Source organism: Dromaius novaehollandiae, chromosome 2 (genome assembly GCF_036370855.1).
Source record: "Dromaius novaehollandiae isolate bDroNov1 chromosome 2, bDroNov1.hap1, whole genome shotgun sequence".
Taxonomy (NCBI): domain Eukaryota; kingdom Metazoa; phylum Chordata; class Aves; order Casuariiformes; family Dromaiidae; genus Dromaius; species Dromaius novaehollandiae.
Window position 1 is genome coordinate 23,194,880 of NC_088099.1, and position 26,219 is coordinate 23,221,098.

The following is a 26,219-nucleotide window of genomic DNA, read 5'->3' on the forward strand; positions in this document are numbered from 1 at the left end:
TGATCTGACTCACCTTACATCTGGATCCTGGACAAGGAAAGAGGTGGGAACACTTGCCTGGGGATAGTACATCAGCTTCACTGGAGTAGGTCAACAAAAACAGGCATCTCCAGGGGATTCATCTATTCTATTTGAGACATGTATCTGAAGATGCCCTCTGCAAAGGTCTGACTCTATTGATTTCATAGAGGAGCTTATCTGCCCAACATTGCAATTTCGTTAAGTCATTCTGGATAACAAGTTCACCAGAGTCAAACACAAAAATACAGCTATTCGATTTGCTTTATTAAGCTTTAGTGGTGTATTGTAATATACCTTTAAGAAACACAAACTGGGAGCTGCAGGCTGCTGGGACCCTGGGTGCCTGGGCCTTCCTAGGGGGGAATCCCTAGGGATGCTGGCCCAGCACGGGCTGTGCCAGCTCACTGACACTGCCACGGGCAACCACCTGTCCTGGTGCTTTTTTTTGCACCAACACCTGTTCTCAGTGTGGCTAACCCCACTATGGTCGGTTTTCTCTGCTGATAACTCAGACCAGATTTCAACCGATGATGTGGTTAAAACTAATCTTTTTCTCCTCAACTGGGAATGTGTCGATTGACCATAATGGGAGTTAGCCTGGAACACTACTCCCCTGATAAAGACCCCTTTTGAACTCAAGTACTTGAAATACAACTAAGCAGCAAGCAAAGACTGGCTACACTCGGAAACTAGTAATGCAAGTAGTCTCCTCTATAGAGACCGTAGTACTCACAGAAGGCATTTCTGATATTATTTAAGCATGTGTCTTGTAAGCTCAGTTAAAAAAAAAAAAGTATGATTTTTCCAAACATAGTATGGTAATGCTTTCATGTATTAGCAAAGTAGCAAAGTTTCTTTATTTAAGAAAATACATTTTGTTTATTGTGTATTACAGGGAAAGGAATGTAAAAGTATTTTACTTATGCAAGGTAACAGTTAATTTTCATGTGTGCTTTTGTGTTTAGTTTACTCATATGAACAGTACCATTGAAATAAATGTTATTATTTATAAGCTTAAGGCATTTTGTATGTACATTTGTATAATTAGAACATTAGAGTAGAGTTTCTTGATGCAGTCAGTCTACGTGGGGTGCAGAAATGTCCACAGCACAAATGCCAGGCTTTGGAACTGGTCTGTACATCAATCAATTCAAGCCTAGCAGTGCAACTAAATGTCAGGAAAGTTAAACAGTGGTACAGTCCAAAATATCCCATAAAGAAGATAATTATTGTACAGAGCTCATTTATTATGGCAATAAGCACACTGAATTTCGATAAACCAATCTCAGAGAAACAGGATATTCATCTCACTTTAACGCACATGTCCTTTGACACCACAGTTTGGATTATACTTTTGCTTCTAAAAGGGATTAAATAGCACAGTACACAACGGCATCTCAAATTGATGCTTTTCAGATCATAAAATAAGTAGACCGGTGCTTTTCAGATATTAGATAAGAGATTTTTGTCATACAATATTGCTAAAAGTTCACACCAGAATTTTTTATATTTTTATATTAGGAATACTAATCTTCAGCCTGTCTTTATGATACCTGTTTGCCTTCACTGACTACTAAACTGTGCAGACTTAGCATGAATCATTTTTCCTGCAATGACAATGCAAAACTGCAACTGCTTCAGATATACCAAACACAAAGACATCTTCAAGTTCTTCCCGCAAGACTTATGCAACCCATACTACACTGCTGGGTCTTTTGAAAGCACCTTCTATCTCGTATCTACAGTAGTAAATAAAATAATGGATATATATACCTGGTTGAATGCACGAAAAGTGATGAAACACTGTGTTGCTCAATTTAGACATAGCTAAATACTGTTTACTTGCATTTACCCTTGAATACCTCACTGATTACTACATACCACAAACCTAAAATAGTAAGCAAGTACTATGTATGTCTGTTGTCTCAACACTTTGTTCTTGCAAAGTGTGGTGGGAACATTAAGTGAACACAGATCAGGAGGACAAGAAGAATTTCAGTTGTTAATGTTTTACAATTTCTCTTTCCTCGGGATATAAAATTATCATCTGGCAATTAACAATTTTGAAGGGCTGACTCTGCAGGGCTTGCACTAAGTGATTTCTGCAGCGTTTCATGGTAGATGACCTTCCCTTGTGATAATTGAGCTGATTAACTATAATATTATTTTCAGAGTGAGCGCGCCAGCTTTCCATTTCACAGCAATGTCCCCATATTGTATAGGAACATTCTGTAAAACCGAACTGTTGTAGAACACTGCATGAGTGCAGTGGAAATAAAACCCATTCAGGCTGATAATATATTGAATATCTATTTGTTCAATAGGAAACCTATAATATAAATATACACTGATAATATCAATAATGAAGAAGGCCAGGAAAACTGTTCATTTTTGTAGCAACAGTGTAACAGTGTTTATGCTTTGGAACTATAGTGAATAAAGGAGGAGAACACCACGTGTAAGCTGGGAATGAATATGACACATAACAATGGGCTCATCTACAACACAAAGGACCTTGATTCGCCTATCTTAGAATTTACTAAGAAGTTGATTTCAGACTATATTTGAGTAACAGCCAAGTTGAGCTAAACTGATGTCAGTCATAACCTGATTTAAAAAGTTGTACTGATTTAGATAATGCAATTAACGTATAAGCCAATTTAGCTCCATTGATTAATTTCTACATGTAGACAAAATTTGTCTCCTGAATCATTTTGAGATTTTTTGGGCTAGATGGTGATAGCCACAGTTGAAATATTAGAGGAAGACATTGAACTCTGAAAGAATTTGATGATGAAGTAATTTTGCCACTATAAAAGTATAGTATTTCTAATTAAACACAGATACTGTACTAAATGCTTTGAAAAAAGCTGACGTTTTATCAAATTTAAAGAAAGGATCTAATAGTGATTCATCAACTACAGATTAGTAAACCACAAATATATAAATGGTAAACTGACAGAAACTGTGCATAGAAACAGAACAGTAAAAAACTCACGAAGTGGAAATGATGTTTCAACACTGCAGTTCCCATTGCAATTCCTGAAACATGTAATTCCATGAAAGAATAAAAGATAAAATTATTAGCGTAACAAACACATTTTGAAAAGGCTGCTGAAAAACTGTGACACGGGAACTACCAAGGATATGGAGTAGCTACAGACTAAGGAACAAAATATTTCCATGGATCAAAACATGGGAGATAGCAACAAAGGGCAAGCATTCTTTATTACAAGAAAAAGAAAAAAGAAAATTCTGTAACAAGTTTGGTGCTTAATATATTTGTGAAACACTGATCTGTGTGGAAACACAGATAAACAGTGAGAGGACAAAACTTGCAAATGGCACAAAATGTTTAGTTTATTCAGATGCAGGAAAGATCATGAGGAACTTCAGAAATCTCTAACCAGTTGGGTGAATGGGTAATGTGACAGCAAAAGAAACTGTATGGTCATTAAAGAAAACAGTATTAAAACAGAAACACTGGGCTACTTATCCTCACTAATACATTCTTAACTAACTAAATCAACTCAGGACAAACCTGGACATCATTACGGAGAACTTATGCATCCAAAATCAATAATGGGGAGGGAAATGACACAGAATTCTGATGAAAATATATCATTGCTTATCAAATTTCAAAAGGTTCAGTGCAAATGCATGGAAAACATCCAAAGAAGGATTTGAAAAAAGAAAAAGCTTACTTCAAAAAGCAAATAGGATTTGTTCCTTCAAATCTGTTCTGGAAAAATTCTCAGAAACAAATGGCAAAGCATAGCTAGAAGTATAAAAAAATCACAACTAATATGGAGGATTTGGATCAGGTAATACCTGCATGCTTGTATCATACTTTAAGCTTAGAAAGCCATTTAATGAAATCACAAGTTGGCAAAATCAAATGAGACAAAAATACTTTTCACATAAAACATGATTAGTTTGGGATAACCATGTCACCATGCATTGTTGAAGCCAAGAACTTAGGAAGGTTTGAAGACAGAAATGAAATTTGCAGGAAAAAGAGAGTATTAGTAAGATAACCCAATCTATAACTTACATTACGATGAAATTTACAGTCAGATTATCTCATATTTGCTCAGTCCATAATTTCTTGCACTTTCTTCAGAAGTACAAGGTTGGCAACCTGTACTAAATTAGGTCATTCAGTCCTGTGTGTTAATTCCTCTTGTCTAGATGTGTTAACTATAGGATTCCCAAATTAAGTTAAATTTATGACTACTTGAACACATGAAGTGCCTTTTATATATTATATGGGTACTTCCTACAGTCTTACTAGCACATACCTAGTGTCATTCTGCTGAGTATTCACTTTGCATGCCCATATTACACATCTGTTGTTGCCAGTAGGTACGTTATCTTGTGGCTGAAAGCTGAAGATCTGCTCGTGTGCTTTGGTCTGGAGAGGAGAGGTGGCGAGACTGAGACTCTGCATGGCACATCTCTGAATCCCCACCCAAAGGCCCAGCGAGTTGAAACTTCTGAGATCTAAGTTTTTAAACATTGGGGTGGCTTTCCCCATCCCAGAGGAGCTAGACGTGGAGTCTTGAAATCTTTCAGGACATTTCAAAGATACCTCCTGACTCACCTCTGGAATTCCTCAGTCCGTGTGCCTGTGTTGAAGGGATGTGGGCTGAAAGGCAACAGTTGCAGGGCCTAGCTATGGGAGTGAGGAGGCTGAGGGCACATCATGGCCCAAAGTACCCAACAGCAGGGGTCCCAAGCCAGCATGGACCAACCACATCAGGATGGCTGATGTCACCTCCATCTCCATGGGAGCATGTCATGCTAAAATAGCCAGCACTGTCACTCCCAGCTCCAGAGGGAGGCTGAACAGTGCTCCCTGTGCAGGTTTGGTTTTACGTGCCCAGAGTACACTAACTTCCACATGTGTGTGTGGGGAGGAGACTTAAGAGTTTAGGAAAACAGCTACATTCAAATCTCATCCTTCAGTCCATCAGCTGGTTGCCTTTAAGCACTAGGAAGAGATTTTTCCCCTTGGCAGGTGTCTGCCTAAGTGTCCCTCAGCCTCCCTCACATACTTGGGGCAGTATTTACCGAGACAGACTGGCCTGGGAGGGATCCTCGCCTGTGGGCCGTGCTGGCAGGTGGCTGCTCAGCGTGGGACGTGGGGCCCTCGGGGCAGGTTCCAGCCAGCCAGCTCCCGACCAAACCCTCCCCGATGTGGCACCTCTCTCAAACGGTCTCTCCCGACCCGACGGGGAACCTCGCACACGCGTTTGTGCGTTTGTCAAGAGCAGCGGCACTTTCTGTCGCTGACATCTGGGGGGCTACAGCCGGCTGGCGGCGCGCTGCCGACCCCACGGACCCTACTCGCCGCGGTCATGCCGGGGCGGACGGCCGAGGCCCGGGGCCCCCCGTGAGGCCCTGCCCGGCTGGGGGCCGCGCCGCCCCGCGGGCGCGCCGCGACCCGGGGAGTCGCCGGGCGGAGGAGGAGGAGCGCGGCGCGCCATGTGAGCAGCGGGCGGCGGGCAGCGGCTCCCGCCGAGGACAGATGGGGTGAGAGACAGCGCGAGGTCCAGCTGTCAGCGCGGCCGCAGCCCCGCCGCGGAGGGAGCCCCTCCTCCCCGCGGCTGTGCGCCTCGCGCTCCCGGGCCGCGGGGAAGCCATGGCGGCCAGCGAGGAGAACGGGGGCGGCAACGGCTCGGTGGAGGAGAAAGAGAACGGCAAGAAGAGGAGGCTGGGCGCCGTGGCCACCGCCTGGCTCATCTTCTACAACGTCGCTATGACCGCGGGGTAAGCGCGGCCCCGGCGCGGGGCGGCGAGGGGGCTCCCGGCGCGGGGCGGGCGGGTGCAGCGCGCTGAGGAGAGGCGGGGGCCCGCGGCCCTGGCGGGCTGGAGGAGCGGCGAGGGCGAGGGCGCGGCCCCGCGGGGCGGCTTCGTGCGTGGGCAGCCGGGTGGAAGAGCCGGGGGGCGCCCAGGGGAGCGGCGGGCAGCGGGGCTAGCCCGTGCCGGCCTCGCATTGCCTAATACGGTGCAGCGTTGCCAGCAGCGGGCGCGTCATCCCCCAGCCCGGCGGAGAGGTTAAGTTTAGCCCGGGCCAGGAATGCCGGGCGGGGAGCCGCGCCGGCTGCCTCCCTGGGCACCACCGACCGCGCCGCCGCCCGGCCCGACCCGACCCGACCCGACCCGGCCCTCCCGCGCGGCCCCGGGGGCGGTGGCGGCGGTGCCTCAACGGTCGCCCCTCAACGGCCGCCCTTCAGCGGCCGCCTGCCTGCGGTCCGGCCCGAGGTGTGGCGCGGGCCAGAAACCCCGGGGTTAGATGTTCATCTCGTTCGGGTTTGTGATTTACTCTTCTTGGAGGTGGTGGGTTTTTTGGAAAGCTGTCTCGGTTTCACTGTGAGGAACGTTGTGACTTGGATAATTCACAAACATATTAAAGACTGTTCCTACATCTCCCTCTTGGATCCACAAGTTGCAGTTTTACAGTTTGAAATCTCCCAGTGTCGTGGCTGCAAGCCGAGGTCACAAATCTCTAAGTCCTTTCCTGCTGAGGGGTCAGATGCCCTGTGTTCACACTGGGTAAAAGTATGCATATGGGCAGTTGTGAACTGACTTTGTAAATTCACGGCTAATTTGCCATATGGGTTTTCTTTCAAATATGTGAGTCCTGGACCTAAGCAAGCAGGACTGAGTCAAATCAGTAGTATTGTAGAACTTTCTGGGATTGAATGTGGACTGTTGTCACATTTCAGTGCTTGTCACCTCAGGGATGAGCAAGGTGATCAATGAAGGAAAAAAGACCTGTAATAACCCAAGGAGTTCATTTAAAGTAATGTTCAGTATTGTAATGCGTTATTTTGAGAAAAGTGGGTATTTACACAGGACAAAAGATGTTTTTCTTTAAGAACATGCAGGTTTATATGGGTAGTTCTTGAAGCACATATTTTCACTTCTTTAAAATGTGTCCTGTTAAATGCAATTCTAGTAACATACTTGGAAAAAAGACCCTGCTAATTTCCAAATGCTTAAAAGAAAACTAAGAACAAACAATATGGTAACTACTAAGGTGAAATTAATCATTAAAACAATTTTACCTTCGTGAAGTTCTCCATCATTTGAATTCTGCAGAGCAAAAATGATACTCTGTAGTTGAAACAGGAGTTCTAGGACTGATGCAGAAAGTCAGGGAAATATTTTAATGGCTTTCTGCCCACTAGCATCTATGAATCTTGAACACCTAAAATGAAATCTGAAGATACTGAAGTCTGTTCATGTATTGCAACAGCTTTTGAAAAGTGCTTTTACTCAGTGTGATTTTTTTCCAGCTTGCAGGTTAATGTTAGCTTATTGAATTCCCTACCTTGTGCTCCATATGTGTGAATTTGCTAATGAACACTGACTCTTGCCATTGACCTTTATATGTATGCAAAAGATTATGGAATCATTTTACTTTTGACCTCATGTGCTGATTCAGCCTCTCCCACTTCCTCCTCCCCATCTTCCATTGTAGTCAAGAGTGATTAAGACTTGCAAAATTGCATATTTTATGTGGAAAGAGAGAAAGAAGAGATAGGAACAAATTCTTTTAGTTTTTTCAAACAGATACCAATATAAGAAAAAAATAAAAAAAGAGAAATCTCTAACAGGGACACTACATGGGATAAATAAATAGCAAGAACAGTACAGTTGTCCGTTTGTCCAGACCGTGCAATAAAGCAAACTGTTTCTAGAATTTTAACAACCAGTCTAATAAAAAATTGCATTTTATCTTTCTTTCTGACAAAGGTTTAAGGGATACATTCAGAGACTAAAATGACAGGTCAGTACCCAATCTTTCTGAAAATCCCAACTGGAAATCTTACCTTTATTATGCAAAGTGTTTTCCTTTTCTTGCTGATTTACAATATTCAGTGCAAGGGCTTTCCTGCAATCCCAAGTCAAAGTCACTGAAAGCTAAATAAAAAGATATGCAGAAATTCTTGTCCAAATAATAATTCATTTAAGAAAATCATATATGCAGTCTTTGCTTTTGAGTGTATTCTCTCTGTGCAACCCTTTTGTTACAGAATGAGGTGCAGAAAATGCTGTTTTGGATTAGATGTGTGTGACTTCTCAGGCCACTGTTAGCACAAAGCTTCTTCTGTCATGACTCATGCTGCCAGCTAGATGCAACTCCATCACCATCCCCTTGTCAAATACTTTACTATAAAACAGGGCAGCTTTACTGTGAAGGAGTACCAGTGAGATCAGAGTATTTCCTCATTTCCATGGAGGTTGGAGACAGGTTTAAAATCTGTCAAAAAATCTAAATAATATTTGTGGGGGCAAATTATGGAGCAAATTACGGAGCTCTGGCAGATCACGCTTGTGGACTTAAAGTAGACGGGATAGAGGAGGAGGATCATTCCTATAGTGTGGTGAAACCTAACTCCATGTCAGCTCTAAATACTGTCATGAAGGGCTGGAATGGGCAAAGTAAAGTGACTGAGTAGTAGTAGACTCTGTGTGTAAGAATTGCTAAGGGAATACAGCGTATCACAGGCTAAAACTGAAGTACGTGCCATCTGTGAGGAATAGAGAGCTGTCCTGATCCCTGCAAATCTCACATCATTCTAGCATAGTAGGTCCAAGCAAATATCCTTTTCCCCTGGTATCTTGTCTCCAATGTTAGACAGTCGCTGATGCGTAGAGAAGAATGTAAGTACAGGGCAATCATTAAGGATACATCTCCGAATATTTCTCAGTCCCCAGTGCTTTGTCACTTGGGGACTTCCTTAGCCAGAGCTTGTGTCTCTGTACAATGCTTGCTATGGCTTTCTGTATGATGAAAGGATTGAATAATTGCTGCCCAGATATAATCAGACAAGAAGTTAAGCTAATATAGGTAGTTATTCCATGTTATGCATGATTTGTGTATTTTCATTTTTAACTGTCAAAATATCCATCTGTAACTCTCTTTATGCTTGTAAGTAAATGCCTATATTAAAGGAATTTTATATTTGCTTAGGCTTTGTGGTTTAAGGCCAAAATTTCAAGGTATCATCCTAGCATGATGTTTTTAAGACTGTGGTGTGCCTCTGCATTAACAATGGAACATATGGTGCTCTATTTGGAAAAATCTCAATTATATAAACATGGATTAATTACATCAAAGCAACTGCTTATGCCCTGGGTTATGAAGTTTATTTTTTGGTCTCAGTTTCAGTTTGAGATCCCAATTTGACTTGGATCTCAAATTTCAGTTCAGTTAAAAGATACTGTTACTTTCTTTCATTTACATAGAAAGATGATCAGTTGATAGTGTTGTTCAGTTTCCTCAAAAACATATAAAAAGTTAGCCATGACTATCAAATGTGCTAGTTAAATATATCTGTCTCTAGAAGTCAGGAGTCTAGAGCACCCATCTTTCAGCACTTCAGAGAGTTTAGTTTTCAAAGATGACTTCTCAACACTTTCTGAAGACTGAATCTTAGTGGTAACTTGAGTTGGACAGTCACAAACAGAAGTATTCAGATCACTAGTCAGTTTTGAAAACTGTGAGCTATGGGGTCATGAAAAATGTAGGAGTGATGTGCGTAGGTTCTAGTCGTTTAGTCATAGAAACCTGAGATTCAAAATGGTGATTTTAGTGCTGAGTTCTTTTTTTTCTTTTTTTTAAGAAAACAGCATATATTTTCATATAACAGTAATTCACAGTGAAAACAGCTCAAACATTTGCAAAAGTATTTAATAGCAAAAATATGTGGTCACTGTTAGAGAGAAGTCTTGAGAGCTCCCAGTTTAGTTGGTTCAAGTTAATCCTCTAAAGATAACCAAATCATTCTCTATCCTATTCCAGGTAAAGAGACCAAAAGTGCAATGGTTACATAATATTAAATAATATTTATGTCTAAAGATATTTTTAATAATCCCCTAAGAACACTGACAAGTGAAGAATCATCAAAGATCTTCTTTGTAGAAACTATTTTACTAGATTATTTAGGGTGGATGGATATTTTTAGAATTCTCATTTGAAATGTATCCATTCTCTCTCTTTTGTAGGTGGCTGGTGTTGGGTATTGCCATGGTGCGGTTTTATATGCAGAAAGGAACACACAAAGGCTTATTCAGAAGTGTTCAAAAGACGCTTAAATTTTTCCAGACATTTGCTTTGCTTGAGGTAAATTTTAAATATTACAGTTTGCTTGGCTGGATGTTGTGTATCATAGGCAACACTTACATTAGTAACCTGAACTTAATATCAAAATATTAAATTAGTACTTACAGTCCTTTTAACCTTACTTAAGGAGGTTTGGGGAGGGAGCAAGATGATTGGCTGAAACACTTTTTCAAATTTAACTCTCATATTGCCTTAAATCAAATATTGCCTGGGAATTACTTTGCTTTGAAAATCTTTAAGAATTGCTATGTGGTAGATCTCAAAAGCCAAAATCTCCAAAGGCATCTAGCAGAAGTTGTAAGCCAGTGGATCTGCTCTCTAGCCTAGTAAGCATCTCGTCTTCCTCCAGAGATGATGACAGCTTCCCCTTCATTCCTTATACTGGACCCACTCACCACCTTTGCCTCTTCTGCTTCTGCGTGTTTCCAGATTGGGTTCACATGCCCCGTGTAATCTGCTACCAGGCATGCACTGAAACATGAACGATTCAGCAACAGCAGTGTCTGCACAAATTGTGCAAAACATTTTTGAAATGATACGACTTTTGCCAACTATGGACTAGAGTGGTCTCAGTGTATGGTACATCTATGGCAAGGAACTAGTGAGTGTATTCAGCACTTCGGGTACTTTCCTGGGCACAACAGAAGTGCCCATCTAGATTTACACTTTTCTTCTGGATCTGCCCAAAGCATCTGTAGTTCAAGGAACTATTTAAAATTGTGTGGCCAGCCGCCTATAAGCTTTTAGGCTGTTAAGCTTTCACAATAAGTAATTCTACTTGAATCTGTCAAAAAATGAAAAGCACTCTATTTGCTAAACGTTACTGGTCAAAAAAAAAAAAAAAAAAAGAATATGAAGTTCCATAGCTGTGATTCACAAAATAGTCATAACGAAGTAATCCATAATAGATACAGAATATTTTAAAATTGCTATGCATTTAGCAGCCCTTATGGGGCCCTCCACATTGTCCTGTAAAATTCTTCCTCGGATAAGATACCAGAAGGAAAACTTACTGTTTGGAAAAATAAATTATTTGTAAGTATATGAATACTTAATATATAAAAAATAATTAGGAAAAGAAATCTCTTTCTTATACAGTGTTCACACAAATCAGATACAAAGTCAATCAGAGAATTGATCTCCAGGGTTCTGAGGTGTATATCCTTTAAGTATGCTGAAATGTTAGCTGGAGTAAAAACCAGCAGTCCAGCATCAGAATTAAGCTGAGATTTATATTAATATCAAAAAGGCCATGTTTATAGTGCAGATAGTAACATACTGTAAATCAGTAACCTTTAACTTATTTTTGTTTACAGGTAGTCCACTGTGCAATTGGTGAGTCCTTTGTTTTAGTTTCTCATGTAACTGATTAAAACATGAATTATGGAACAGAGATAGTATGTTTCTCTTTTTAAGGAATAGTTCACACCTCCGTGCTTGTGACTGGGGTCCAAGTGAGTTCAAGAATCTTCATGGTGTGGTTCATTACACATAGTATAAAACAGGTATGTGTGTGAGCAAGTTGTGTTTTAATTGTTATTAAGGAGGAGCTATTAATACAGTTCTTATTTCACCAGGAAGATAGATTTAAACATTAATCAAGTTCATACAAAGGATACTTACATACTGAAGTGCAGTTTCTGCAGTTGGGCTACAGGACTGAATTTATATATGATTTGCCTCTTCTCAGGAGACTGAGCCTAAATCTTAGGTATCTGCCATCACTGGCTTTGGTGTGGTGCCAGCTGTGGCCTGCCTAAGTCAAAGTTAAAGACTAGTGTTTTTATTCACCAACAATGGTACCATAGTGTCACCTATTCCCTTTCAAGAACTTAAATTAGCACTTACTGAATGAATCTAAATGGAAATAGGTCTTATATTAAATGCATGTGGACAAACATGGTTGTGATTTTGCGATTTATGTTAGGCATCTTATCAAGATTTTAAAGTTAAGATAATATTAACATTTGATGGCATGCATACTCCATTGTTTACATTAAAAATATGTCAAGCTGTCCAGCGTGCCATAGTGACACTTAGGTCCCCTATAAATGATGATAATTTATTTGCCTGGCTGTAGATGGTTATTGCAAGTCTAGTGACTCATTAGTAGAATGAAGTATATGGAGGAGTGCTTGCAGCTAGTAGAAAGGACATTCAGTTCAGTTTGTGAGGTCTGCTTTCTGTGAAGGGCATGTAAGAATTAAATGATAGATTTTGAGTCTGTGCACCTGTATTTCTTTAAACTTAAAATGCTGAGCCATTAAACTGTCTCACCAGCAGATGGCATGTGCCCTTCTGCTGATGGGATATAGTGTCTGCCTCAGTGTCAATACCCTTTATTTCATACCCTTCATTTCAGTTCACAGATAATTCATTTTCTACACAGCATCTTTTCCTTTACCATCACTTTTCTTAACATGGAATAGACTTTTATAGCTTTTTTTTCTTTGGTAAGCTAAGTGTTTTCATTTTTGCCTTTATGGGAAAAAAGTCTCAAAGAATAACATTTTTTTGCATCGAATGTTTATGTGAGTGCTGGAAGATGGCACTTTTTTTTGCCATTCTGTTATTATGTGCAGTGGATTAAATCTTTAGCATATCCAGTCATCTCTGTTTCCTGTATCTCTAGTACAGTAGTAAAACTGTGTCCAAGAAAAATACATCTAAATGTATGTCTGATTGTATTTCATGCTATTACTGCTTAGAAGGCATGAGCGTTCAGAGTCACTTTAGGTGATGAGAAGCATGTTAGTGATAATAGCCAGACCCAGACCTCTCACTTAACTAGAGATTTGCAAGGCAACAAATAGGAATTCTCTGCATACTTGTCTAAAACACTCCTGCTTGGATTTAGCACTGTGACATTAATCCAAGTCTGAGTTATCAGTGTTTGCCTCTAATCTGCATGAGGCTAAGAACAGCCTAGTTCTGTCTTTTTCTTTGCTTATATATTTGGATGTCATTGCAGTTTAGTTGTTGTTGTTTGTTTGTTTGTGGGTTTGGTGGTATTTTTATATCTCCTTTCCTTTTGCTGGTGTTGGTGAGATCCTTTCGTTAAGAGTGCACCTTCTTTGACACATTGAGGGCGCGATTTTGAGATGATGAGCACTTACAATTTCTTCTTCACTTTTGACAGCTGTGTGTGTTCAGCATCTTTGAGATGTATTAAGCCTTGTCACCTTGTTGCATTTTATTTAAAAAAAAGTTTCCCTTTTTTGTCATTTTAACAAAACTTGTGTTACTTTATTTTATTTCACAGACATCCCTGGAGCTTTTCAGCCTTCAGGCATGGAAGTGTATTACAAAATTCCTCCCCTTTTAAAGAAAAGAAAATCACTTGTGTGTAATCTTCTCAGAAGGTAGTGTTTGTAGTAGATCCCCAGGTGCCTTCTTCGTAGTTGGGGCTTTTTGTTTATTTGTTTCACTTAGAGTGAAAATGAGCTGATGTTTTGAAACAGCAGGTAGCTACACTACCTACTGATGAGGCAGTTTAATGACTCAGAACTTTAATCTTAAACAGGGCAGTTGAGTAAGTTTACCCAAAGCTCCTAGTCTACCAGCTGCTCTTCATTTAGTGATCCAGCTCTGTTCCAGCTGCTTAACTCTCTTGCAGCTCCCTGAAATTTGCCAGATATGATATTCTGCCACTAGTTTCCACTTCCAGTTTATAGATTATACTAAACAATTCACTTTTGTCTAAAATTTCCTGGAGATATGCATTATATGGTGAGGAAGAAGCAACAACAGTCCATGAGCTAGATAGAAAGTAAGAAAAAGGGTCTAAGAGACAGAGAGTAGTAAAATGCAGAGTGGGTAAAAACTGATTATGAAAGGAATGTATCTTGGATAGTGTTGTTTGCTTTATGCTATTTTTAGGAAAAAAGAGCAAAAAAGTAAATCAACCAAAAATAATAAAAAGGAAGACAGGTAGATAGCATAGTGAAATTGCAGAAGGAGAATGAAGGGTAGGAATAAGCTCAAATATAGGTGTGATATATCGATATTCTCACAATGCGTAAACATTGTTCAGTTTCCAAAATGTCTATATGCTAGTAAGTATATCAGATAAAAGCTGTACCTGGTAATGTCTTCAGCATATCATTTTTATGCCAAAATTTTCTCTCTTTACAAAATGTTCGTACTTTTCCACATATCTTAAACAGAAGTCTGTTGCAGTTTGCACAGAAAAGAAATTTAAGGATGAAGAAAGTCTTGGTTCTTTATACTTCTGCAGATCCAGAATGAGGAGAGCGTTATTCTTTTTCTGGTCGTATGGACTGTGACAGAGATTACTCGATATTCCTTCTACACATTCAACCTGCTCAACCATTTGCCATACTTCATTAAATGGGCCAGGTGGAGATGTCTTGCACTTCAGTTTCTCATAGTTCCGTGCATGCTAGTTTCACGCATGCTGAGCTAACACACAGGAGAGCAGATGTTTGAGCTTTGGTTATGTGTCGGCAGAGTGCAAGTTGGTTGCTTTCTGTATTTGGGATTATTGATATTTGGTTTAAAATGTTACAGATGTATTAGCTGAGGTTTGGGGTGTGATTTGTCCTTTGCTTTCCATGTCTTATGGTTTGAACTTAGTTTTAATTTACTTCAATATTTTTTCCTTTACTTTTGGAGTCACTTTTTAAATTAATAGTAGACTCCTTAAGATGCTATTGAATACAATGCCTAATGTTAAGCATGTATATAAGTCTTTATAGCTTTCAGGTCTTTGAAATTATGCGAGTTATGGTCTCTCATTCTTTATTCATATTATTACTATATAAGAAGTTCTGCTTTATCAGCTGTTTTGTAAAGCAGTTATTCACATAGTAAAACTAAATATTGACATAGTTTAGCCCACATAAGAAGTGTGTTCCTTATCAAAACTGCTTTGATTTTGAAGCACGCTGAGGGTGTATCACTGTATCGGATATATTACAGAGGCTGCATATTTATCAGGAGACTTAACTAGATGAACAGCATTTTCTGTAGTTATTATATGAAAAATACATGCCCAGACAGACAGACTTACAGATGACTGTTTATTTAAATGTGTGTGTTTATTTATTTTGCTCTATTTTTGTTTTATAGATAATGCAGTTCTGATGCTTCTAATGCACTTCTTTGATGTGGCTGATATTTATGTATATTATTTCTTTTTGCTAATATCTTAGGTCATTGGTTTGGTCATGTTTAAACCGTAAATGGCAAGCTTAAAAATAATGGGGTCCTGTTTCATTACTGAGTTTTTAGGTAGGCTTCAGGAAGAGAAATGCATTCAGAAAGTTCTGCATTGACTGGCATGCTTTTTACCATCAAGTTAGTGTATCTTCAGTGAAAGATTTTTTTTTTCTTATAATAGACAGTGGGGAAAACTGACATTTTCACAGCAGGGATGCATTGTGAAGTATACTATAAACAAAACATTTGAAAATGAATTCTCTTTTCATAGACTCCAAAATTTCCCATCAAGATTTATGAAGACTCAAACAGCACAGCTGGGTGTAATTTAGCACTCCTGGGAAACTATACTTTTCTAATCCATAATTTATAATTTTAAAAGATTTGCCTATCCATAGTTAATAGAACAGGTATAATCTAAATTTTAGTTCAGAATTTTTACTTTTATTTTTTCACTGCATAGAGACAATCTATGTGCAGGTCCTGGCATCAGTTCCTCCTTATATCTCACATAATCTGTTCTCTGATTTGTGGCTCCTAAGAGGGTTTCATATTCGGTTGCTGCCATTTTGAATCTCATCTCTTTTGGTCATGGAATGTGCACTGTGCGTTTCTCGCGGACCCTGTGAGACAGCTCTCACTGCTGTTCCCTGCATGAACTCAAGAGACCTGTTCCTTAGGAACGGCTGCATCTGCATGGGACGCTGTGCGTAAGGAGAGCACAAACCCTGTGAATTACATTTTTCATTTTTTCACCATGAATGTTGTCTATGGCATGCAAAACACATTTTCTTTAAACCGAATGCCTTTGCTTTGCCCTTCATTTGGACATATTCTGCCTATTTTAAAATGCATCTGCTAAACTGATGGCACTCTCGTGTTCTTTCATTTTTCACTTCTGTTTCCATTAGTGGTAAATGCAGTATTATTTAGACTTCCCATATGACAGTGGGAAAAACAGACTTCTTAATGTTTCTCAACATTTTCACCATAGTCAAAGAAATTGTAATAGATATAGCTGACCCAGTCTGCATGCACTGTGACAAAGATACATATGATCATCTGAATTTGGGATCCAGTCCTGCTCTCAGTCCAATCAGTGACAACAGGACCAAGACCAGTAAATAATAAATAGGACATTTAATAAAAAGGGCATTATTGGAGACTACAAGTTTGTGGAATATTTTTTGACTATTTATTATTAGAAAGGCATACAAACACCCTGACATTTCTCTGTTTTTAAATAAAAGAACTGAGGAATAAATCCTCAGCAGTTGTAAACTGAAGTAGCTCTATCCAAAGTAACTGAAACTGGTATTCTGTGCCAGCTCAGGATGTGGTACTTGTTTTTGCTGCAGGAACTACTGTAACTTATTGCTGTGTCACTAATAATTGCAAGAGGAAATTTTAAATTCATGGTGTTTCTCACAAGGATTTTTTTTTTTTAACACAGATACAACTTTTTTATCATTTTGTATCCTGTTGGAGTTGCAGGTGAACTGTTAACTATATATGCTGCCTTACCATATGTGAAGAAAACAGGAATGTTTTCACTGAGACTTCCCAACAAATATAATGTTTCTTTTGACTACTATTACTTCCTTATTGTTATCATGTTCTCCTATATACCACGTAAGTATTATTTAGTTTTAGTAACACTAACAACATAATAATCAATTGCCAGCAGTGCTGGCAGCACAGTCTGTAGCTAAATTTGCTGAACACTTTCCACTATAAAAGCCTGATTTCTGTTGCTCAAAGCTTTGCTTTCTTTTAATTGTTTAGACTAAAATTTTCCATTCTGTTATCTGTCTCAAAACATAAGTTTTCTGGAAAATTTCAGTGAAAATGCTAACAAGATTTCCAAGAACAGAATTAAGTAAAAAATACTTTTTGCTTACATACAGAAATGTCTGTAATTGTTTCACTGAGAATTTCTAGCGCCTCTCTTGCTTTGAAGCAATGACTTAAAATTGTCCTACAAGTTATGCCAGAGATTTGCCTTCTTTTTAATGCTATTAATATACATTTACATGTGACCTCTGAAAATTGCTATTTGGACACACTTGGGAAAAACTTGTAGCAAAATTTTCCAAGATTCCATCTGCACAGAAATCCCCCTACCCACCCCCAATCCTCTCTGAACAAACTTCAGCCCCTGTTTTACTGTGTTGATGACTTGCTGTCATTTGCCTCATCCAGCTGTGTCATTGAGCAGTATGCAGAAGTGTATTTTCCTTTTACATGGTCTGTTGGATTTTTTAATCTAATTTGCTTTCTTCTATTCTTTGATCTAGTATTTCCACAACTCTACTTCCACATGCTACGGCAAAGAAGAAAGGTGCTTCATGGAGAAGTGATTGTAGAAAAGGATGATTGAATCAACCCCTGTAACTATGGTGCTTTTAATGGAAAAATGAGGGTAAAAACCCAAAACTTCCTGTGATTTTTCTGAGTCCAAGTTTTAAAACATGGAACAAGAATAAACAACTGTGTATAAAATAAAATGGATTCTATTATTTTTACAATTTAACATATCTTCAAACTTACCTTTTCATTCTTGGTTTCACCTTTGATTTTAACTGTTCATTTCTTCAGACAAATTATTTTCTTATTTTCAATAGGTTGACAAATAGCTTTAACAAATGGAATAGTTGGCTAATGTGCTTTCTAATTATGAAACCTGTAGTTGTCATCAAGAAAAAGGAGAGTTAACGAGTCGTACTGACAGTGAGTCTTCTGCAAAACAGAGCATAAATTAGGTAACGATGTTTTTCATAGACTAGGTGGCGTAATGTTATTTTTCTTAATTTAATATGTTAAATCCTTCATTTTTATCAACATTCAGTATATCTTGAGCCTCTGGGAAAGTGTCATTAGAAGCAGTTAGTTTAAACTAAAGCTGAGTTCATAATTATGTTGGACTTGAATCGGTCAGCTTTATGTTAAATAATACCTTTACATTATAAGTACTGTCAGCACATTCAACATTCTTTGAGTTATAGGATCATATCATAGAATTCCAGAAGTATTTCTGAAAAGAGCTGAATTCTTGACTGTCAGTGCAAATTTAGATCTCTCTGTACTCTCATTTGTAGTTTAACAGAAATGTAGAATAGTAGATGTAGTATTTTCTGGTTAAGAATTTGTGCTGAGGGGTAGTCTTGATGTGCCTACCTTTTGCTAGCCAGTGACTGAACTGGGACTTGTTTGTTAGGTAAAACTGATTGTCAGCGTGGTTGCTATTCTAAGTTCAAATATGTATGCAGAAAAATTATGGCATTATATTTAGAAACTGTAGCTATAGTGAGATATTTTATTTTTTATAATTATCTAAGTGGGATAAAATGTATTTGAAATGCTTTCTAAAAATAGAAATTGTGCTCTGAATCATCCCATTATGCAATTTTTATTTCTCCCTCCCAAATAATTTTTTATAATGCGATGACCTAATCCTATTTAACATCTTCAGTAATCTGCAAGAGGTGTCTACCATACACTATACAATACCTGAGTGGGAGAAGTCCAGTAGCAGATAGATTAAATATAGACAAGAATGAGATACAACCTAAGAGATCCAAAGACAACGTAGTGCATTTGAGGAAACTTGGATGCTTAGTGAGAGAGAGAAGTTTGGAATGCAGTAATGTGGTAAGAAGCCTTGGTAGTATAGGCAATAAAGTTGCTTCTGGCATCACTAATGTCGAAAGAAGAATGTGTATATAGATGTGCTGTGTCAAGCAGCTGGAAATAATACTCTTAATGTGACTGCTGAGGTTACCTCTGGAATATTGTTGTACATTCTGGGTACCTCAGGAGTCGAGAGTTGAGTCAATCTTCAGAAAGGTCTGGGAACAAGAACAGAATTGATTGAAGTGAAAAAGAAGTAGGAAAGTTTGAGTCATTAAATATGTATAGCTTTATGTTATGTGACAAATACATGTAAAGGAAGAAGGCTTACTAGTATGAGGGTGTAACTAAAATGGATTATGTAAAATTGAAACAAGGTAAGTATCAGGAAATAAAAATAAATTCAGGAAAATAAATAGTTTAAGGAAAAGATCCTGTCAGAGAGCTCAGTTAGGTCCTGGAATGATGCTGCAAAGCTTATCAATGCATGCAATTTCTTGGAAGGCTTTAAGTTAGATGTAATGTAATATTGGAAGATAATCTTGCTTTGGTAGGAGTTTGAACTACATACTTGAATAGGCGGTTGCCATTTCTAGCTTCTATGATTCTATAATAATACAACTTTTTTTTTTTTTTTAAGTGTAGATGCACCTTTTCTGGTGCATCTGATAATTTAATTAAAAAGCAAGGATTTACCATATCCCTATCCTCCCAATTCTATTTCGTGCCTTAGATTTGTGATATTTATACATCTCTGTTATATATAAATTAGTTCCCTTTTAAATGACAGGTGCACAGTGGACTTGAGATGGAATAACTGTATTTCTGACAGTTTGAGAATGTGTAATCTTTGTACATTTTAGAAAAAATCTCATGCAAGGTGCTTTAAATTATTAAATTACTTTTTAATATAAAGCTGGAATTATTAAAAGCTTCAAATATAAACCACATTAACAGTACTGATTCACAGAATGCTTACTTGTATTGCACATGTTCAGACTAGCAGTTGTATTTGTCCAAAGTGCTCAGTATACTATGTTATAAACTTTGCTTGCATTTTAGTCCAGTAGAGCATCAAAGCAGCTCTTAGAAACATTTCTCAGTTAGCAAGCAGAAGAATTTAATGAAATATAAGTAAATAAGATTAGATTACGTTATTTGTCTCTTTTTACTGTCAGTGCAGCCCACTGAAGACCATGGCTATCAATTTATTGAAAATGCATTGGATACTTTAAGGATCTGATTTTGAAATCCTTTATTGGATGAGTGTTTCCCACAGATACTATTCCTGTAATCATAAAATGAATATCTGAGCTATAATATTGTATTACTAATGTTGCATTTGTTCTGAGTGTGGTTTAAGGACATTATCATATGGAATTCAAAGAGCCATTTTTATATACTTTTGTACTTGTGACATGAAAAAAATACAGCACTTTTCATTATAGTCTTGTTTTTGGACTTTTATAACGCAGCTGTATACAAGGTAATGATACAACTTTTAAAGTGATTTACAGTTGCAGTAGAGTCTTGCTAAATGACATTTGAATAAAACTACAGCTAACAATGATGTACAGTATTGCATTCAATGGTGCATAGACCACAGAGATTATCATGTAGATTAGTTTACGTGACATATACTTCACAAAAAAAAATTCATGTTCTTTCCTTCCTTTTCATCTGAAGTCTTTCACTGACGCCTCAGTATCTACCTTCTGATTTTAAACTTCATTAAATACCTTTTGATTTTAAACTTCATGAAATACCTTCTGTAGGATAGTGAGAATTGCAGGTAAAATCCTGCTAATCAGATCTTAGCAATGACTTCAGATGGGCCAGGATTTATGCTGTGTAGCTTTCTTAAACTTCGGCATAATGTAGGGAGATATTGAGTTGTTCTAAGCCATGGACATATAAAAAAGTATGATCTCCATATGGTGCTCTTTTTCCAACTTATATTCGACACCTTTCTTCATCTTTGTATTCATTTCTACAATATTCCTAACTATTTTCAGCATTGAAAACCTCCTGTTTAGGAAAGATCAGAAATGTATTTAAGCATCAGCCTCTAATGTTTTGATGTAGTCTTTAATAAATTGTTCATATAAAAGTGATTCTTAATTGTGCTATATATGCCTTCTTGAATGGTTTAATATAGAGTATGACCTTATAAAGTTGATTCATGACAATACGTAGGAATAGGCATTTGGAAGGAAATTCCTAGTTCTCAAGTGACATTTTCTACTGTTGATGGTAACACTGCATTTTAAAGCAGTTGGATTTCTTAGGGTCGGTCTTTTTTTTTCCCCCTTCGCCCCACTATTCCCACTGGAAAAGACTGTTCCAAAACAGATAAGGTGAATCACCTCATTTCACAGCTGTGCCTAGAATGTCTAAAGGCCAAATCCTGGCATCAGGGCATGGCTGATACAAAGGGAAATGAGATTGAGAAACCGCATCCTCCACATCAGCTGCCAAAGAGAGTCAGTGAGGCCATTGTGAACAGCAGTTGATACGCATCATTTCTCTCACTTCTCACTAGGCAGGATTTGAGAAGAGAGGCAGCTGAACATACCCTCATAACCTCTACATGAGGAGCTAAGGTGATCAGCTAGTAGGATCTCTGTGCACAAAGGGTTTGTTGCATAAATGGGTGTTCTGCTCTACTGGGCTATCTTACTAGTATCTATAAGCATATATTTCTTGAAATAATAGTATGTCAAGATAGCTATGTCACACTGCTCTCAAAATTAACAGCCTTGGAGAAATTGTGCAGTATGCTGCATCTCCTAATTCCCAGTAAGCAACATTAATAACACTTAGCCAGGTTCATGTTAATGGACAGATTGCAATGCATAGTTAGCAAGGGATTGCATGGAAACCTTTTTATGACCAAAGTGAACCTATCTTTTTTTATCCAGGAATAAATGTTCATTTTAAATCTAGATGTAGCTACTGGTCTTACTGGTACTTGCACTCTTCACAGTAGTTACCTTAATGGATATTTGGATATTTCTGTGATTATTAAATACATTCCAATGAAAATAAATTGTGACACTTTCAATAAATTACAAGTTAAAGTAGATTCTATATTAGCAATATTTATGAATTGAGTTCTAGCTTAATCTGAAGGAAAATTATACAAATAAGTTTTCTGCACCATAGAGGAGGGCTTCATAAATCACAGTTTCCAAGCAGGCAAACGGGCTGCAGTTGTATGTAAAGGATTGGTTAAATATGTTTTTGAACAAAAACATTGAAAGCTTTTCTGAAATTTAAATTTTGTTTCATAATTTTTTGTTTTAAAATGTGCTCAGAGATACTGTATTATTTATTATCAAACAGTTTACAATTGAAATTCATGCTGAACTTTTTGTAGATGATTTAGCGTAGCTCATAAAAATGTGTTACTCTATGTTTGTTATCATGGCAACTTAGGAAACAAACATCTGCAAAGCTCTTACTGTGTTAACTTGCTCAGACAGATTTCGACATTGCTAGTGCATAGTGAGCTTTACAAGGCCATGCAAGTGGCACATTAACATTTGGCATGGAGAGCTCTTTAGCCTTGCTTTCATGACTGCACTCCTTAATAGTATATGGTGGTATTGGTGCAGGCATTGAAGTATCTGGTATTGTAAGCTGTTGATAGCTTTCTAGTGGTCCTGGGTGTATAGATGTTAGTAAGTGACTGATCCTTTGAATTCTCACATTCAGAAGACCTGATCTTGTGAATTCTTAGGTCACCATAGTCAGTAATACTGACTAAAAAGTGGAGTGTAGCAATGGCTGTAGCAAGATAAACTGTGGAGAACCTGCTTGCTGGATAACCCTAGCTCTGTTACAGGAACTTGCTATTATGATCAGGCCTGCAACTGGTAGTGGGTTTGGAGCTTCTAAAATGTATAATACATTCTGTGTCATGTTGTATCAACTGAAACATGTTATTTTTTTATTCACAGTTCTCTTGCTTCTCTGTTCAGTTTTGAATGTATTTTATGTTGTTTCAGTTGGTGGCTTTGTAAAAGTGTTAGTACAGAAAAATTTATCTGAGTGTACCATGTACAGAAATGTACATAAGGATTCTTAATAATGTAAATGCACTGCAGCTGCTCATTAATGTATTTGTTATTTTTTCTCACATGCATCATAAGCAGTTTATACAGATAAAAAACACACAGAATGGTACTTTTAATAACATTTGCAAAGCTTAAAAGATTTGTTGAGCTGTAGACTTAGATACATGTTTTAGAGATTGTTAATACTGTAGCACTGTAGAAATTCATCATCAATTAAAAGACATGTTCTAAACTGTGTTCTATTTGATTTTTTTGTAGCATGTAGAAATCAGTCCATACAACTGTTATACCAGATTGATATCTGTCTACAAATATTATATTTGTTTGTTTAGCGTTATTTCACAATTAATCTTTAGATTCAAACTATAATGTATTTACTATTAGTGAGTCTTCCTTTTTATATTTCTTTAAAATATATTTCATTAAAAAACAAGTACATGTTAGTGGTAATATGGGTTTATCTTCTCTTAGCAAGAGGGAAAAATACAGGGCATTAAAGAGAATGTATAGCCTCTGTTGACATATATGAGGACAATCCATGATAATAGTTCTGAAATAGGTATTGCAGTAGTGGATATTTCAATGTTCTGGAACATAACTTTTTGTGGTATTAACAACAAAAGGGGGGAAGCAGTGAACATCCTCTGACTGTCCATTGCTGGTGACTGACAATGACATTGCAGCATGAGGATTTTGTTGCTATGACAGTAAAATAAAGTGATATGTGAGCATTCACACCTACTTCTTTTGAATTAGGAATCAAGTGGTTGCAACACTGAGGAGCTTAACTGCATATAAATGCTAAATCCTGTTAGTCAGATGTATTATAATGGAGAGTAAGATCTCCTAATCTGAAAGTTACTGAAGTAGTCTTCTGATCTGAGTATACAGAACAGGATTCATTTGCTCTGGCCCTCTACCACAGTTAAATCATTCCGATTTCTACAGAAGTTAACAGAAGAATGTCCACTGATTCCAGCAGGAGCAGGATGGGACATAAACATTCAAGTATTCTGTTCTGTGCAAATCTGGATTACGAGGAGAAGGGTAAACTGTAACCTCCTCGTTAGCGCTGTCCAGTGCAGAGTGCAGGCTGTTACACATTAGCTGTTGTGTGGTGGCTCACCTGCCTTACTGGTTCACAATGTGACTGCATCCATTGCTGCTCCTTGTGGAACGGGCCAAATGGCCAGAAAATCACCAACATAACACCACTATTGAATTACGCTAATCTGAATTCAGCAGAGTCATAGAAATCCACTTTACGTGTCTGCAGAAGTATCTTTTATTTCTGAAATTAATCTAGGCCCAATGATACATCCCATTAAAAATAGGCAGGGTAGATCAGGCCTCGCAGCTGCTTTGACATTCCTGGCTAGGAATGCTGCTGTCACTGAGCAACTCTGATTTTTGTATGTAGTCTCTTGGTGGTCTGTGCTCATATTACTCTCATGAAATGGCACTTTGCCTGCTCTTAAGTGGCTGTTCCAGATTCAGTAGAACAAATTGCAGATGACAAGCAAGAAAAGATTCAGACGAGTAAACTACTTTACACTCCAAGCACTCTCCTGTGCTGTGCAGAGAAACCCGGGTGTGCAGTCAAATTTATGTGCCTCTTAATTTATTATGTATTGCATAATATAGTAGAATAGACCTTCAACTAATGAAGGAAAGAAACAAATGTGAGTACCTAAGGCGGCAAATTACAATTTATCTTGTAAATTAAGTCTAGTAAGACCATTAAGATTGAGATACACTCAGTGACAAAACAGAGACAGAGCTGTGGGTCTTGTGACACGCTTGCAGCCAGCTGAAAGCAAATATGACATTACTCCAATTTGCATTCAAAGGGAGGTGATATTGTTGAGAATAAAAATTGTCTGAAGTTCTTGTCAGAAGGGATCTTTTACAGTGATCATCTCTGACGGGCTCAGTTGATTTAGCTCTTGAATCTCCACACCATATCCAATAAACTCTACAGAAAGGGTCTGTCTCTTTAAAAATGATGATCTTGGAAAGATTTCCTCCAGAGGTTCCTAAATAGAAAATCTATCTAATATTTTGTAAGATATAAGCCCTCTTTTGAACATTTTCATACTCTAAAATTCTAAGCAGACATAGTTTAAATCAGATGTGGATGTTCCCTGTGCTTACTAAAATAATACAATGCTTCAAAAGCATTTGGAAACCTGGAGAGCAATGCCCAGGTAATAAATGTGCTGTTATTGAATCTTCAGAAAGTTGATAATATCATAGGGTTAGCAGGAAGGAAGTAGAGGCACTAACTCTTTCTCAGATAGAATGCGTAGCTCAAATTTCAGTACTGCCTGTTCAGCTCTTTTTGATCCATAAGCAGTGTCTGCTGTTGCCTATTGTATTATAAATTTCACTGTGTTCCTAGTTGATACCTCAGTTTTTTGTAAAAAAATCAATAGGCAAAAGTTATTAGTTACTGACAGAAATTTGTTACTGTCATGTGCAACTCAGCTCAGAAAAAAATGAGGGCATGGTTTCTGAATTTATGAACTATTTTTAATGGAAAGATAGTCTCAAGAGCCACATTAGACAGTGCTGCCATGACATTTTTCATTTGCCATGAAACCAAAATTAAGCTATTTTTTGAATGATTATTGATTACTGTTATTTTCCCACAATTGTTTTTGTTATGTTTTGTTATGTTATGTTTTGTTATGTGGGAATGAGCATATGGTTTATGCAGAGCCCTGCTACTCTACAGATCAGCAGTAGTGCACAGTCCATAGCTGGAAAAACACTACATCATGGTATCTCTAAATTGGTGCAACTGCTGTATTCTTTGAAAGAAACTTAATTATCCCAATAATCTGCCTCTGGAATAATGTCTGTTATGTGTTAAAAGGCTTGGGGGGAGGTCCTTTTATTGTTTTTTATCTCTGTAGAGTTGCTTATAAGCTAATTATGACAGTACCTACTGAATCTGAAGTTACTGGGCTTTTGCAGTTGGCATATGTGTGAGTTCCTTGAGTTTATGTTAGGTTTATAGCCCACTTTCTTGATCATTACCTTTGACGCTTAGCTGCAAATCCTTGTGGGAAAGATACAGTGATTTCACCTTCTGTCTGAAGTGAAAATTACACTTCAGGATGTCTTTCTCAATGCATTCTATATTTAAGCAAGTTTTCCTTTTTATC

The 26,219-nt window shown here is 38.0% G+C and overlaps 1 protein-coding gene across 2 annotated transcripts; it reads left to right on the top strand.

The window, feature by feature from the left end:
- The first annotated feature begins 5,375 nt into the window (after positions 1-5,375).
- Positions 5,376-23,286, top strand: HACD1 (3-hydroxyacyl-CoA dehydratase 1). 2 transcript variants are annotated; one of them, XM_064505979.1, is made up of 7 exons: positions 5,376-5,793; positions 10,042-10,159; positions 11,476-11,494; positions 11,582-11,664; positions 14,397-14,518; positions 16,794-16,972; positions 17,638-23,286. In XM_064505979.1, exons 1-7 carry the CDS (start codon positions 5,666-5,668, stop codon positions 17,718-17,720), a joined length of 732 nt encoding a protein of 243 aa, XP_064362049.1. In that variant the 5' UTR covers positions 5,376-5,665; the 3' UTR covers positions 17,721-23,286. The 2 variants fall into 2 exon arrangements, with proteins under 2 accessions (XP_064362049.1, XP_025954564.1); XM_026098779.2 differs by having other exon boundaries at positions 5,433-5,793; positions 11,576-11,664.
- Positions 23,287-26,219: the final 2,933 nt, after the last annotated feature.

Excerpts from the sequence above, each read along its gene's own strand:
- HACD1 (XM_026098779.2), top strand. The coding sequence starts at position 5,666 with ATGGCGGCCAGCGAGGAGAACGGGGGCGGCAACGGCTCGGTGGAGGAG. Across the intron at positions 5,794-10,041 it reads AACGTCGCTATGACCGCGGG|GTGGCTGGTGTTGGGTATTG; the intron begins GTAAGCGCGGCC and ends TCTCTTTTGTAG. Across the intron at positions 14,519-16,793 it reads TACTTCATTAAATGGGCCAG|ATACAACTTTTTTATCATTT; the intron begins GTGGAGATGTCT and ends TTTTTAACACAG.